This window comes from Octopus bimaculoides, chromosome 1 (assembly GCF_001194135.2).
Source record: "Octopus bimaculoides isolate UCB-OBI-ISO-001 chromosome 1, ASM119413v2, whole genome shotgun sequence".
NCBI lineage: Eukaryota > Metazoa > Mollusca > Cephalopoda > Octopoda > Octopodidae > Octopus > Octopus bimaculoides.
In genome coordinates, this window is record NC_068981.1 from 152039497 (window position 1) to 152056839 (window position 17343).

Here is a 17343-nt window from a genome sequence, read left to right on the forward strand (position 1 = left end):
TTCTGGTACTGCTACTTCTGGCTTCTTAATCTCAGCAGCGACCTCTGGTACTGCTACTTCTGGTTTCTTAATCTCAGCAGCGACCTCTGGTACTGCTACTTCTGGTTTCTTAATCTCAGCAGCGACCTCTGGTACTGCTACTTCTGGTTTCTTAATCTCAGCAGCGACCTCTGGCACTGCAACTTCTGGTATCTTACTATCAGTAGTATCTTCTGGTTTAGGTGATACTTTCTCTTCTGGGATTCCTAAGGAAAGTAATATTTTATCATATTTAGTTTTTAATTATATAAAAAAAAATTGAAATAATAACATACAATTTATTTTTTAAAATCATTATTTACACCATCTACAGCAAGATCTGAAATGAATATTTGCATATTTATTCTTAACACATAGGCAGATTTAGACACAAAAGAATTGGCAGAAACAAATTGAGGAGTAGTGGAGCCAGAAGCCTCTGCATGGACAGTATATACTCTCAAGCCAAAATGCTGATGTAGACCAAGCAACAACCCATCAGTGGCTGAGAAGCTCAGGACTGAAAGCAGAAACTGAAGGTTTCAGTATTGGTGGCACAAGATCAAAGCTTGCTTAGCAAAAACTACCAGGCTAACATTCTTCAAAATGGTTCTGACCCTAATGTCTAATCTGCAATACATTTGATGAAACAATGGACCATCTCATCTTGAGATGTCTTGTGCTGACACCAAATGAATACAAAAATTGCCACGATAGGGTAGGACAGTATTTACATTGGAAAATATGTAAACACTACGAAATCAGCACTCCTGCTTACTGCTATGAGCATCATCCTGAGCCAGTCGTTGATGGTAAAAATGTCACTGTCTTCTAAGATTTTCCAGTCAACATCGACAGAACAATCCAGGCTAATTGACTGGACATAGTCATTAAAGACACAAAAAAAAAAATACTTGCAGATTAATAGATGTAAGTGTTCCCACTGATAAAAATATATCTGTAAAGGAATTTGACAAATTAAGTAAATATAAGGACCTGAAAATTGAGATACAAAAGATGTGGCATCTTAAAGCAAGAATTGTTCTTGTTATTGTGGGTGCCCTAGGCATGATAAGAAAGAAATGTCAGAAACAGCCAGATAATATCCCTGGAGAACCATGTCTCAGAGAAATTCAAAAGATTGTGCTAACAAGTACTGCTCCACATCCTTAGAAAAACCCTATCAATTTAAATGAATATTTTGTATTACTTGAAGATATTTTGCTACTGCCCCTACCACTTCCTCTCCCCAAGCTTTCAGATATACTGTAACATTTGTTATCCTTCACTCACCCTAGGATGCTGGGTGTGTCTCAGTGAGTGATTGTAACAAACATACAGATTAAAAGTAAATAATAATAATAATAATAATAATAATAATGATATCATATTAAATGTTCTTACTTTCTAAGATAGTAACTTCAGCAGTGCATTCAATAGAGCCATTTACATTTGTTGCTTTTACTGTGTACATTCCAGCAACTAATTTTGATGTATCCTTGATTGAGAGTGTGTGAATTTCACCATTGTCAATAATTTTAACATTATCTGACTCTTTGAGGATGTTATCTTCTTTAAACCATGTTACAGTTGGAGCAGGCATGCCAGTGACAACACAATCCAAAGTAACAGGAGATCCTTCTGTAAATGACAAAATTCCATCCATGCAATATAAATATTCCATGAAATTATTGAAATTAATATAGTAATACATACTAGTAAATTTTATAAAATTTTATTCATGATAATTTAAGTCATAGCTTACTGAGTTCTTCAGAAGTAAGCAAATTTTGAAAGTGAAAAAACAATCAATACAAATTTTATAATGCTTAAATGAAATCATGGGAAAATTAACTAGTGAGTAATAAAATATATATCTGTTTCATGTTTTTCAAAAGTGCTAGTATGTATAAGTAATAATATAAAAAAACGAAAGTGATTGGAATAAATTCCATATGCAAGTAATGATTCATACCAATATAAAATACTTCAAATTTCAGTAAGAGGCCATATATATCATAAAATTTTTCACATCAGTGATTCCAGACACCATAAAAGTAGCTCTTAGAATCCATTTTTCAAAACTAGCATGGCTATTTTCAATTTTTCTGAAACTTTCTGATTTATTTTATAACAAGTAGACTCTGAGCCTTATATAACTTAGATCACACATAACGCTTCTTAGAAACTGAACACATTATAATGTTTCCAACAATCGGAATACATCCCAGCTCTGTGTGTGTGGGGGGGGAGACAGAGAGAGAGAGGGGTGGGGAGACTGAAGAGTGTGGGATGAGTTCGGAAGTCACTGATGATGATGACTTCAGTGAGGTGAAGTGAGTTAGATGTCTTAACACTTTAGCATTTAAACCAACCATATCCAGCCAAAATATTCTACCTGGTTTATGTTCAAACCAGCCAGATTTGGCCTCTCACATAAACCCTATAGTGTCATTCTAAAAGTAAATAAGCACATCATTGAAATCTTAAAGCTACAAGATAATGTAAGGGTTAAATGCAAGAGGAAATATGGTTTAAGTGTTTCTGATAGTGGTTAGATGAGTTCAAAGAGTTGTAGAAGAAGCAGATCTATTTGGAGGAGTGAGTGAGAGAATCTTGGAGTTTAAGTAATTAGATGTCTTCTTGTCGATATTTAGGAGGGAGATAATGATGGTGCTAAACCGTACTGAAAATAATTAATAATTTGTTTATTCTTAATAAAAATTCATTTAGCTTAGCCTTATTTTTGTAACTGTTATTTAGGTTCTGGATTAGAGAAGATAGTATTTTAGATAAATATATAAAACATGAGTGAAAACATTTAAACTTCACCTTCAGCAACTGTTTTGCATATCTTCTTTTTAAAAGCTGGTTTTGCGGTTCCATCATCGAATTCAGTAGCTGTATGATAACTTAAAGTATCACTTTCATATGAATCCAATGAATAATAATCTATAAACAAAAGCAAAATCAAAATAAATATTGATTTAATTAAAGAATTTGAATTTAAATTAATTTTTTAAATGCTTTTATTTTAAAGAAATTATTTTCTGTAACAAGAAAAATAATGTAAGAAGTAAGAGTAACAGACACTCCTCTATAATTTTTTATTAAAAAAATAACTCTGCACTATAAATGTGGTGATAGAGCATCATTATTGTGGTCATTGCTGTCATCACCATTGTGGTTTTTGTGACATCCTTCTTATCATCTTCACCATTATCAATTTCAACACCATTACTACTATCAAAAGCACTTAGATTCATTATCAAAAATACTTTGATAAAACTGAAACAAATAAATACACTTTGTGAAACAAATAAATTTCCAGTTAATAATCAAATTGGCAAGAAAGAGTACATATTGTTATGATAAAAAGTAGATCCCCATAACAAAATGATTTTTCATGTTTTAAATTAAAAACAGTAAAATTTTTTTTCAGCAAAGAAATTTCTGATTTGTTTCACATTCATAATATACAAGCACACGGCTGTTAGTTGCATTGACATTTAAATTATTAAAATAAGTGCTTATTATAAGCATATTTAAAAAAAAAACATTTAAATCAATTAAGTTGATACCTGTGGCATCAGTTTTCCTGTCAGAATCAGATTCAAGTTGAGCTTCAGTTGGTTTTGGAGGTTCTGGGGATGGTTGTTTTTTCTTCGAAGCTTCTTCAAGAGCTTCAGCAAGTTTCTTCTTGTGTCTCAAGATTTCTTCTTGTTGTTCAAGAGTAATATCAGTTTCCTCAATGCCTACAATTATTGAATATATTTCAATTAAACAATAACTGTTAATCAATTCATATTTATAGAACTAATACAATAAATTAATTCAACTATGATATTTATAACATTTTCCTCAAGTGATTGTTTTCTACACATTGATTTAACAGTAAAAGAAGAATTTAGTGGAGGTGGCAAGGTAAGAGAAAGTTCAGAAGTTACAGTATTGGGAAAGATGTAAGCTATGGATACATAAGAGGTGCAGCAATATCAAGAGTAGGTTAAGAGGGAAAATAGTTTTCGTGTGTGGAAGGTGCACAGGTACACTTAACACTAAAAATGTACAAAAAATAGACTCCAGCAAATACCAGGAGGAAAAACTAGAAGTAACTGATAGCTTCCATTACCTAGGTGATCAAATTAGTAGTGGAAGTGGATTCTCCAAGAGTGTAGCAGCTAGAATAAGAATAGGCTGAGCAAAGTTCAGAGAGCTCTTACTTCTCCCTCAGAATGAAAAGCAGATTATAAGATGCTTGTGTGTGAACAGCCATGCTACTCAGCAGTGAAATATGGGCTGTGACCACTGAGGACATGTGTAGGCTTGAAAGAAATGAAGCTTGAAAGAAATGAAGCTTGAAAGAAATGAAGCTAGTATGCTTTGCTGGATGTAATAATGTCAGTACAACAAAGTGTAAGCATCTTGAGAGAAAAGTTGGGCATAAGAGGCATCAGATGTGGTGTGCAAGAGAGACAAATGCACTGGTATGGTCATGAAATCATATGGATGAGGACAGCTGTGTGAAGAAGTGCTGATCTCTAACTGTGGAGGGAACCTGTGGAAGAGGTAGACCCAGGAAGACATGGGATGAAGTGATGAAGCATGATATTCAAACGTTGGGCCTCATGGACGCAATGACAAGTAACCAAGACCTTTGGTGATATGCCATGCTTGAGAAGACCTGTCAAGCCAAGTGAAATCGCAGTCATGGCTGGTGCCAGTGACATGCAAAAAGCACCCTTCGAACATTGGACAATATGCTGTCAAACCAAGTGAAATCATAATTGCAGCCAATGCCAGAGTGACATATCTGGCACCTGTGCCAGCGGCACATAGAAAACACATTTTGAACTTAGGGCCTCATAGAAGCAGTGACAAGTGACCAAGACCTTTGCCAATATACTGTAATTGAGAAGACCTGTCAAGCCAAATGAGATCATAGTTGTGGCTGATACCAGTGTTTTGTAACTGGCACCCATGCCAGTGGCATGTAAAAAGCACCCACTACACTCTTGGAGTGGTTGGTATTAGGAAGGGTGTCCAGATGTAGAAACCATGCCAAATCAGATTAAAACTTGGTGCAGCTCCCCAGCATACCAGTTTTCTGTCAAATCATCCAACCCATGCCAGCTTTGAAAATGGACATTAAATGATGAAGATGATGATGACAGTGCTAAATATAAAAACAGAAAATTTCAGGAATATGAAATTTATCTTAATGCTTAGAACATGTCATTAAAATATACAAATGTTTATAAATAAGTAACTTTTAAAAAATGGTTTATGATCTTTTGATATTTTATAAAACAAAAGTCATCATATGACAATGATTTTGTCTGCATATTTCATTTTCCTATGACTTCTATATAGTAACATGGCTACAATTATTAGTTTCTGTACAAAAATGTTTATTACTTTCACTATATATGTGAGCTAATAATTAAAATATTTCACTCATTTGTACATAATCAGCTACTTTCTTTCCTGAATATATTTGAAGTTAGTGTTCTCTCAGGCTTTATATATATATATATATATATATATATATATATATATATATATATATATCAGCAAGAAAGACTTGTAATAAAATTGTAATAAAATATTCTAAGTTATAGTATACCCATTTGTTTCAGAGCAGCTCTTATGTCTTTGATCCATCCTTGTTTTGCATAATTATTTTTAGCTTGAACAGTTAATTTTTCAGATGTTGCTTCTGCAAACCACAGTTCAAAACGTCTTTCATCTTCTATAAGCTCACTGATTTGTATATTTTGGAGCTGAAAAATAAATAAAAATGTTATTAAAATTATGGATACACCTTATTAAATCAGCACTCCATTATTTTGGGGAAATAGCTATAATTTCAGCATCTAGAAATATTGTAAAATGTTTTAATTTTGTCAGCCATTATAAAGAAATATAAATTGTTGCTAGTTTGCTATTGTCTAATATTACTGTAAGCAGTAGTTGGAAGAGGAGTATTTGTATTAGTTAGCTCAGATTGAGAAATAATAGAAGCATGAGAACACTCAGCTACGACTTACAAAAAATATACTTGAACAGTCGTTTTAGAAAGATATACGTGCACACAGTGTGCATGTGAGCATGTATGAGTATTCATGTGATATTTAATATACAATAATCTAATATTTCTGAGTAATAAAAATTTATTTAAAAAATGTTGTACCCTTCATACATATGTTACATTGGATAAAAGTAGAAACGAGTCATTTCAGGGAATTTTAGGTAATTCTATTCAGTGAATAGAATACTTTTTTAGTCTTGCAGTCTAAATAATATTTAGATAAATAAACATGTTGAAAATAAATCTAAAACAAGTATAAATGAAAATAAATTGAAAATGAGCTGAAATGTGCTCATATAACTATTATTTCGAATACATAATTTAATTCTTCTTTATGTATAAAAATACAATCGTATGCATTTATATAATCACAGTTTGTGCACATGTTGAAATATATTATGTACAGTTCTAAAAATACTTAAATATTACATTCTTTTTGAACAAGTTATTAATGCCATGTTATAAAATCTATTTTCTAAGACAAATATAGAAAAAATAGTTCTTACAAAACTTCATAAACAAAATGAAAGTACCAGTTAATTCAGTCAAATAGTTCATTAATAACTGCATGACGTCCACTACCAGCTTGTTTCAGTAGACACAAATGATCAAGAATCCAGAGCCAAGCATCTATTTTAAGAATTTCTGTAACTTAAATATGCCCACCCACCTAATGTTACATAGAAGGGGCTTAACTATCTCATCTCTTTTCATTTAGATTAGTATATTAAAGGAAGTAGCAAAACCAGACATCACCACTAAAGAAGCACAACATCACTGATATACAGTTATATCCATAAAAATACAACAAAAATTTTTCTAATCTTTCAGTATGTCTTAAATTTTCTAGAAGTGATATAAATATTTTACAACATGTTGTTCAATGTTTGCAGTTTAGCTTTTACTCATAAAAATCTATTGCTTCATTAAATTAATTTTAGCATTTTCCAGTGACTATATTAATTCAAAATTATAACCACATTGAGCATCTATTTATCTATCATTATAATTATTTATTTACCTTCACAAATTATACCGCTATTAACACAGACACTATTATTGCTATCACCAACAATACAATTAACAATGCAATATTCACTTCCAAATTCCAACTTATAATATTCATCATTATTACTACTTCATATAACATGAATATCAAATTATTCAAATTATCTCATGCTAGAAAAGAGACTTCATTCTTAATAACATTATCTTTAAAGCTGACATAGTTAGCTCTAAAATCTAACTGATAAAAGAAAATTTGATAACAGAACTACATTTAGTGCTTTGGAATTTAGTTAGATACTGTATTAGCTACTAAATATCTTAATAATTAATGGCTAATGGAATTTAGTACTGGCATGTGCTGTCTCTGGACAACAACTTAACTCTGCTTTGGAATCAAACTGATACATAGCATTTTGCTTTACCTTTTACTAGATAAATGGATAAAAATAGAATGGTAAATGGGGATCAAATTTATTCTTAGTTTCTAAAACTTTAAAATTAGTAAAAAATTACATTTGCATTTGAAAAGTTATAAATACATTAAAAAAAACAGTATATGGTACAAAATCTGTGACATTAAAAAGCTAAACTTCTGGACATATCGTCTTGTAAATGTTTGACATACATACATAAATTAATATACATTGTATGCTGAGAATGAAGGTCTCTCATTGTCAATGAAGGCATTCCCTAAAGTTTCTATTTTCATTGTAACCAATACATCAGGATTTCTTGCATGAGCTATCATAATAGAACATATAATACATTAATACAACACCATAGCAGTCCTCCAACCTTAGGTCCATTTGATAATTCTATTTCTCAGACCTTATCTTATATTTATGATGTAATAGAAAGATGCATCTTTAATCTAATAAAAAATGTGTTGGCATCAGATTAAACAGGTTTGTATATTTTTAATGCAATTTCATATTGAAAATTTATAAAAGCAGACTTCGTGTAAGTGGAAATTAATTACCAGCAAAAATACAATAAACAAGTATTTAAAATAGTGAATAAAAATACTTACATCTATCAAAGACTTAAAAGCAAAAGTTGGGGCATCTGTTATAGATTCTGGTTTTTTCTTTTTTGTTATCAATATTTTATCAGGAAACAAAAACATATGTCTGTCTTTTCCTTTGGTTTTAGAAACTTCTTTGTCCCATATTTGAACATCATCCTGAATTAGAAATTCATAATAATGATATTTATTTCATAAACATCTCACAGATGGAAAAAATATGAATAGTAAAATCAGGGAAAAAGTAACAATAATAAGATAGCAAAGAGAGTTTCATTTAGAATTTCATATCATTCAATTCTCTCATTCATTACCAAAATTTATATCATCATACAACATCCACTTTCCATGCTGGCATGGGTTAGACAGTTTGACTGGAACTGGTAAGTCGGGGGGCTGCATCAGATCCCAGTCTGATTTGGCATGGTTTTTATGGCTGGATGCCCTTCCAAGAGTGTAATGGGTAATTTTATGTGCCACTGGCATGGGTGCCATTTACATGACACTGGCAATGGTCACAACTACGATTTCACAGGTGCCATTTACATGACACAGGTAGGACACCATTTACATGACATCAGCAACAACCATGACTAAGATTTCATAGGTGCCATTTACATGACACTGGCAACAGCCATGACTCAGCAACATAAAGTTAATTAGACATTTTGAAATTCTTACATGTCTCAGTACTTCTCCAAAGCTATATATATCTCCTGGAAATTCTTCAACATTTGCCAGCAAACGAAGATGCTCAACTCTTTTGATTATTTTCATAAGCATTTCAATAGCCTTTTCAAGATCTTTCACACCATCTCCAGCAGTTACAGTATAACGTAAGCAATCCTAAATGAAAGAGACAGTTGAACATTTTAATAATATCAAAATCATAATGTATTTTCAAATTTATAACATATTTATGAAACGATTGGGCATAGTATTTCAGAAAAGTTGTACATGATATGCTTAAAAATCACAAATAAAATGATAATATCAAAAAGTAAATCATTAAATGCATTGCCAAAGCACTAATACTTTTGTTATAAAGAAGTATTAGTACTTTAGAGCGTCAAAGACGTAATATATTTGTGATACTCATGAATGTCTACTATCTATTACATGTTCTATGTTTAAGGCTCTAATATCAAAAGAGAATGCTTAAGGCCAAAACAGTAGAATTTCAAGTACTATTTTTAATCCCAAAGTTATAAGATGATAATTTACAATCCATTTTATACATTTCCCCCATTGTAAAGCTTTTGATTTTAAGAGTATACAACCATCACTGGCATAATATATACTCATATTAATATCATCCCACTAAAGATAGTTCTTAAAGAACTTCTTAAAGAAACTTTATTCAAATAAATTGTTTGAGGTTCAGTATTCAATTTGACAAAGACTAGTAGTATAATAATTAACAGAGAAACCAAACTATGGCTTTGATTATTTTTCACTAGTCTAAATTATTACCAGGATTTGCTGCAATATTTAATGTAGTTTTGTATGCTTTGGGAATGTGCAGTGCTTTGTTTGGCCTTGTGTTTTCTAAGACATCTAAAATATCCTTTGTGATATGTGTTAAACACATTGTAGGGCCATATTCTTAATGTTGTGTAATTTCTGAATCCTGAGGTTTAATTATGTTTTTATCTGCATCTTTTTAATCATCCTCAAGACTCCCTGTTATAAGGACTGTTTCTAGTTTCAATGGGATTGTTGTTGGTTTCTAAGGGGTTGTTTCTGTTTTTGAGTTGTTTTTCTTTTCTGATTATTATTTATCATCATGAGCTCAACTGTTTTATACACGATTCTGTAATACCATCATGTGCACAGTCTTCTACAGTTTCCTTAAAAAATGCCTGGCCCTGTGACTGCAAGAAATTGTGGAAGAGACAGAATTGGTAGGGCAAAGTATTTTGCAGACTCTAATCACATTCCTTTGCTATTAGGATAGATTTTGCCTTTAATTCAGCTTCCATAAAATAAGTACTATTAATACACAGGCTGATTTTATTATCTGTTTCTCTCTCCCACCCTCCAAAATTCCTAGTTTGGTACCAATGTAATAAATAAAGTCCTCATTAATATTACAATAACAAAACAAAACATTATGTTTATACATCATTATTCTTATATTAGTATCAAATGAACTGAATTATATATTTTTTTCCTTTTGAGTTATTGCATATATCATTGTAATTAAAATGATTTTAGTTAAATATAGGGAAAATAATTCTGATTTAATTATTAATGTTAGAGCTTTCAGTAATTACTATTGATTTTATACTTAATATGAATGCTTTTCAAAGAAATGATAAAATCAACTTACTTTAAGTATTTGTTCATAAATACTTAATCTTTTGAGTGGACAAGACAAATATTCAACAAGGGATTTATCAGAAATTGGACATGTCTATAAGCAAAATAAAGAAATACACATTTTATAATTTATATATTACTCAGACTTTTATTAAAAGAGAATTATAGTATTAAGAGTGTCAAATTCTATATTTTAAACATACAAGAAAAATAGTTAGATGTCTTAGAATTGTTTAATAGTTATAATCTATAGGGAGTCAAAAGTAAAGAATGTTATATTATTTGGCAAATGTGCTTCATACCAGTAAACAAATGAATGAAAATTAAGAGTTTTATAATTCTGAAATAAATATTAAAGAATGCAATTTGTATTAATAACAAAAATATATGTATACATATATTTCATATTAAAGTAAAATCATTCATGAACTTATACATTTTGATACAATCACTATTTGAGCAAATTTTCTGTTTACCCCTCTCAGGCAAGTGTTTAGCTCTATTGAGAGTTTCTTATTACTGAATTTGAAAAAAACTAAAAAAGACAATCATGTTTCATAGTGGAAGCATTATTTCTAATCCCTAACTGCAAGTATATAGTACCAAGATTTTCTATACAATCATCAATCATAATTTCATAGCTATTTATGATTTTAAAAACTACAATTATAACTGACTAATTTTCAACATTGTGAATAGTCTTAGTTATTTTTCACTTCAAAATTCAACTTGTTCTCAACGTTTATAAGTTGTGTTTCACATGCCCTCAATGTTTATAAGTTGTGTTTCTACTATACAGGTAACACTGTATATATATGACATGGTAGAAATTACATCAGCAGTTGATCCATGCAGATCATCTGATGAGAAAAATGTCTTTGTACAATACACAATTTTAAAACTTTTAAAATATCCCAGCAGTTGTACATTTTGGTCCTTTATTAAAAATATCTCTTCTGGTTTTCCTCCATACTTCTGTCAAAAATTCTCTACTCCTGCAGATAAAGCTTTCACACCACTGACCCATTTTGTTAGAACTCAATCTATATATACACATCAAATACTCTCCAAGAACTTTAAAGTGGGACTGTTAATAGTAAACAATTAAACTTAACATCACTTTGAACCTTCATGAACTTCTTCATTATATAGTAGTGGTCAGCTGCTTTTAAAAATTCAGTAAAAATAATGTTGGTATTTTCATGAAGACTAAGAGAATCTACTACTTTCTTTTATTACTTAGGAAGAAAGACAGCCATGCTTCATTTCGGAGTTTCCAAGACTGGTGAGTGGGGAGTGGAGTATTATCCTGAAACCAAAGATCTGTCTCAAATGTTTGCAGCAAAGTGAACTCCTCTAAAAGTATTTGAGGATATGTTGATGGTGCTAAAACAGTTAATGAATTATACATACTACCCAAGTAGGCTACATCAAGATTTAAATTTAGTGTGCAAAAAGATGGAATAAATACCATAGGGTACCCCATCCAATGCTACCAGTCTAAAGTGATAGACTGGTAGCATTGAAAAGAAGAATGAAAAGCAAATTGATCTCAATAGGATTTGAGCTTAGAATGCAGACAACTAGAATAAATACAAGGTACTTCATCTAATGCAAAAAATGCTTACTACCTAAAATTGAATTATACACCTCAGCCATTCACAATTCCCAAAATTACTGCACAATCTTCAATAATCTATCATAGTGATAGTATGTATCTAACATAACTGCATTACAATACCTGTTTTCTACATGCTAAAAAATATTTTAACCTTAAAATGTGATTGTCCTTTTTAAAAAGTTCTAATATGCTTTTTACCGTTTCCAGATCTCAGAAATTACACTTTGCTTTATATATAGATGCACAAACATTATAAATTACATCTTAGAAAAATTTCTGCACATAAAATGTAATTATATTCTACACTGCTAAAACCACTAACTCACTGCTGAGTTTTGTAATTTCTAAGAAATATCTGCTCTGAACTTGATTGTATTATTTCCCAAGTTAAATGTATTCAAAGTCTCTTCTACATTTTCCCTTCACCCTGCAATTTCCTTCTTTATATTTCATAATGACCATTATTAAATATTTTAGTATATTTTTCTTTCTCATAACAACATTCTTCTAGAACTGTCTTTCCACCAAGATCTTGGCTGTATCAATTAATATAAGCATTATTTACTGTCATGCAGTTATACCTACATTCAATTCTTGGAAGACATAAACAGATTTAAAGCACTAGGTATTAGCTCCAAGTTACAAATAAAAAAAAGATATAAAACAATGGAGATACCTTCAAATATTCTTTTGCTTCTTCTGTAGCTAAGAGAATTTCAGCCTCTGGGCGGTTATATAAAAATGGAATATACATTTGGAATTTCTCAGCCTATAAAGCATAAAAATTGAATAATATATTAGATAATCTTGAAGTACTGTAGTATTTAATACATAATATAATACCAAAATTTTGTTGGAATGTATTTGAAATAACACTGGGCATAAATTGTAAATTTGGAAATTATGTAATCTAAACTAAAATTCTTACATATTTGTTATTTTAACAATTCATAGTACAAATTTATTGAAATTAAAAATTATTGACAAATATAAATAAAAAATGATTTATTTTGTATTAAATCAAGCAAAAATAGTAAGCATATGAACAATTTGTCACTAATATATGCAGATTATTGTAGGAAGAAAATTACAAAACATTGCTAAGCTATAGTATAAAAAGAAGGAATAGTTTAATTTTTGTATTTTCAACCATAATATAAGAGGTACATATTTCTAAAACATAAAAAATTAATCAAAGTACATAAAAATATTATTATACTGGACAATGGTATTATTGCTTTAACGTGGCCTCACCCAACTACCTAGAAGCAGCAAATAATACACTAAAAGAAATAACGTCACAAGTTGCAAGATTTTTAATTTCTAAGATAATTATTATAAATCAATGAGAACAAGGAAAACATGTATCTAAATTAGTCTTAGCAAAAGAAAGAAAAAAGAAAGAGAGAGACAGACAGACAGACAGACAGACAAGGGGAGGGAGAGAAAGAGACAGACAGACAGACAGAGAAGAAAGAAAGAAAGAAAGAAAGAAAGAAAGAAAGAAAGAAAGAAAGAAAGAAAGAAACTCACCATTTTAAGAAAAGATCCACCAATTTTAGATGGGAAGCTGGCACATTCACAAAGTTCATTCATAAAGATACTGAAAAATATATCATGATTCCATAATATTAGATAATGTGAACTCTAACCAATTTTCAAAATATCATTACTCATCAAAAATTGTGAAATCAATATGGAAATAATAAAATATTTTTTTAGTATTATATCAAAACAACTAAGAGGCAATTTCTCAACTATACAGGACCAGGTCATTTCCTGTTGCTATGCTGCCAGTAAAATATTTTTTAATCATGCTCATACCTTCACCAAATTGTTCACTATTCTTTTTTAAAGTATGTTGCGTTGTCTATATGTTGAAAAACACAGAAACACACACACAACCCCCACCCCCAAAAAACTATATATATCATATGTATATATACATATAGTCTTTGTTTGAAGTGTGTTGCATTGTGTTGATAGACTTGCACTTAAAATTTCTGCAGTTTAAATCAAAACTTGTCAGTTAATATGGTGATAACACTACCTACCTACCTACCTACCTACCTACCTACCTACCTTCCTACATACCTATCTATCTCTCTATCTATTTATTTTTCACACACATTCTCTCTCTCTCTCATTTTTTTCTCCTCTAAAAATAACTTTTTCTCTTCCCTTTCTTTTAAAAATATATTGTGACGTATATTTTGATTCCTCTCCTTTTATAAATGTTGTGACAGATAGACAGAGAGAGATATACTTCTCTTTTATAATATAAGATGTAAGTACCTTGCATACAAAACTAGCCCTTACATTAGCACTAGATCAGAAATTCAGAGGGAAGAGATATAGCTAATTCAATTAGCACCAATATATGGCTGTTACTTATTTTATTAACCCTACTAGAATGGAAAACTCAAAGTTTATTTCAGCATGATTTGAACTCAGAGTATAAATGAACAAAACTAAATACTATAAGACGTCTTTGGCATTATAATTTCAGCCATTCTCCTACACTTCTTATGGGAGATGATATTAGTAGATGAAGTAAAAGAATTTGAAGACAAACATGCAAGGAGTTCTCTATCATCTGATTTTATAAGTTTATCTTGCTCAGTTCATTGAATATACTACTCTCGCTCTCTCTCTCTCTCTCTCTCTCTCTCTCTCTCTCTCTCTCTCTCTCTCTCTCTCTCTCTCTCACACACACACACACACACACACACACACACTCACACACATACACACACACACACACTGTGTAATTGGATAAGCTGGAGCCATAGTTTTAGAGAAGCTTACTTTGTACTCGACTCTTTCAAATCTTAACCTTACTGACAAACTACTTCAGTCTGAGATTTTAGTACTTTCAGAATTCTCTTTTACTGCACTAATGATCTTCAGTTTTGATCTGCTATCCATTCACAAAATCCTTTATTTTTATTTCATATAAATTACAATCATTTTCACAGATTAAATCAGAAATCATATATCAGTTTTAGTAACAGAATTAATAGTTTATAGAAAAATTAACCTTGTCTCCAAGGCTAATGGTTCCATATCATTATTTTATTTCATTTACTAAGATGCATATATCAACATAATCATCATTTTCATTATTAATTTAATATTAGAGTCTTTATCATCATCATCATCATTATCGTTGTTGTTGTCTTTGTAGTTATTGTTTTAGAATATGAAGTCATGGAATAGAAAATAAGGCAGATTGTTAGACTAAAGGTTTTGTGCATTTACCTACACTTCTTAACCCTTTAAGATCAGATATAAATAGCATGACTTTTTATGTGAGATGCAAAAAAGATGAAAAAATACAAGATAATAATCAATCAAATAGCTCATAATGCAAATATGGCTTATATACCACACCTGTCTTCTTCACAATTTAGCACCTTGTCAATAAGCCACACCTATCTTCAGCAGAAGAAAGCATGTTGTGTCAGTAAGCCACACCCAACCTTAAAGGGTTAATGTTGTGAATTCAAATTACATTGGGGTCAATTTTAATTTTCATCAATCAAGGATCAATAATTTAAGAACTATTACTATACAGGGGCTGATTTACTTCACTATATCTATCTTTCCCACAAATCATAAACTTCTACAAATGTGAAAAATCATTATTTAAAGATATAACTACATTACAATATCTTCCAAAATCTATATTTTTCATAATACTTACTTTTTATGGAAATCATAAATATCTTTGATGTTACCAAATATTATATCTTTATTATCTTTGAGACATGCAGGTACATCTGGTTTATCCATTTGATTATAAAATGTTTCCATCAGTGTTTCTAATTCATGGAGATACTCTCGTTCTGTTTCCAGGATGTCAGTCAGAGCATATCTGTTAATCATTAAAAACAAAAATTATAAAATGATTTTCAAGATAACAATAATGCTATGAATGAAAAAAAAAATTAAAAACAAAACTAATCAGTGTTAAAACAAATTAATTCACATTCCAAAAGGCAACAGAAAATAAATATAAAGCTAATTAAAAAAAGGAAATAAAATGAATATACACATATATTATAAATTTAGCACCAGTTGTTCAATTATTAGCAGCTTTCAACTGAAGTGAGTTTTCATTACATCTAGCAAGAAAAGGAGACAATAAGTAACATAAGCTACTGTTATAACTATGAATACCATGAGGAGAAATATAGTTTAATAGGATACCCATTTATATATAAAAACTAAAATACAACTTCCTTCAACTTGTCAATTATTTGATTAATACAGAATTTTAATTATAACATTTGTACAGATTTCAAATCTAAAAATTAATTTCGCATGCTTTCTATGTGACAGAAACAAAAATATAAGGACAGATACAATTACAGATTTCAGGCTTTTTATTTGCAAAACATATATGAACACAACTTGAATTTAATTGTAAGAGTGCATTATCAAAGCATGCTAAAGTATACTGCCAATTTTCATTTATCAAACAAATTCCTTAAGCTGGAATTCAGTTAATAGTTTTCTAAGGATAATAAATAAGGGAATTATAGAATTTTTGAATTTAAGAAATAAATATTTCAGAAAAATCATTAAAAAATTTACTATCTTTCAGGGTACCATGCAAAAGTTAATTTTCATGTCTATTTCAGTTTTGTAAATGAATTCTAAAATAGTACAAATTATATTTTCAATAGCAAGTCATGTTTTAAAAGACTTTACTCCTAAAATATTTTAGTCAGAGTATTTACAATATGCATCAAGTTTCATTTTCCTTCCTTTTTAATAAATTGCTAGACTTAGTAAATGTTATATCATTTAAAAAGATAAAATACATTAAAAAGCCACTGCACAACCAATACCACTTGCTTCAGTTAAATGCTAATAAAGAGAAAATATATTTAAAAAAACACAGACAGACAGACAGACTGACAGACAAATGAGGAAGACAATGCAATTTATATAAGTTGTTCAAACATTTAACTCTTCAACAGCAACCACCGACTGAAATTACAAATGCAATAAGAAAAATAATCAGTTTCTTTTACAAGATAAATCTGATAAAATTAATATGATGAAATATTAATGAATTTGAAATATTTATGGTACAAAATCCATTTATTGGAAATATGTTTCTGGGTAGAAACTAAAAGGATGTACAAGAGAAACATCACTGACCATAAATGATTAGTCAGTGCTGACATATATATATATATATATATATATATATATATATATACACACATATATATATATATGTAAATA

The 17343-nt window shown here is 30.0% G+C and overlaps 1 protein-coding gene across 1 annotated transcript in view; it reads right to left on the minus strand.

Moving 5' to 3' along the window:
* The window catches only part of LOC106869541 (obscurin), a gene marked incomplete at its 3' end in the record, with an annotated part of 380350 nt that overhangs the window by 608 nt on the left and 362399 nt on the right, over nucleotides 1-17343 (minus strand). The window contains exons 151-161 of the mRNA XM_052970280.1: nucleotides 15791-15961; nucleotides 13618-13687; nucleotides 12761-12853; nucleotides 10474-10557; nucleotides 8823-8987; nucleotides 8148-8300; nucleotides 5645-5801; nucleotides 3600-3773; nucleotides 2851-2970; nucleotides 1423-1659; nucleotides 2-245 (exon numbers count right to left, since the gene is read on the minus strand). Coding sequence (XP_052826240.1) covers nucleotides 2-245; nucleotides 1423-1659; nucleotides 2851-2970; nucleotides 3600-3773; nucleotides 5645-5801; nucleotides 8148-8300; nucleotides 8823-8987; nucleotides 10474-10557; nucleotides 12761-12853; nucleotides 13618-13687; nucleotides 15791-15961 — 1668 coding nt within the window. The remainder of the gene's footprint in view (nucleotide 1; nucleotides 246-1422; nucleotides 1660-2850; nucleotides 2971-3599; nucleotides 3774-5644; nucleotides 5802-8147; nucleotides 8301-8822; nucleotides 8988-10473; nucleotides 10558-12760; nucleotides 12854-13617; nucleotides 13688-15790; nucleotides 15962-17343) is intronic.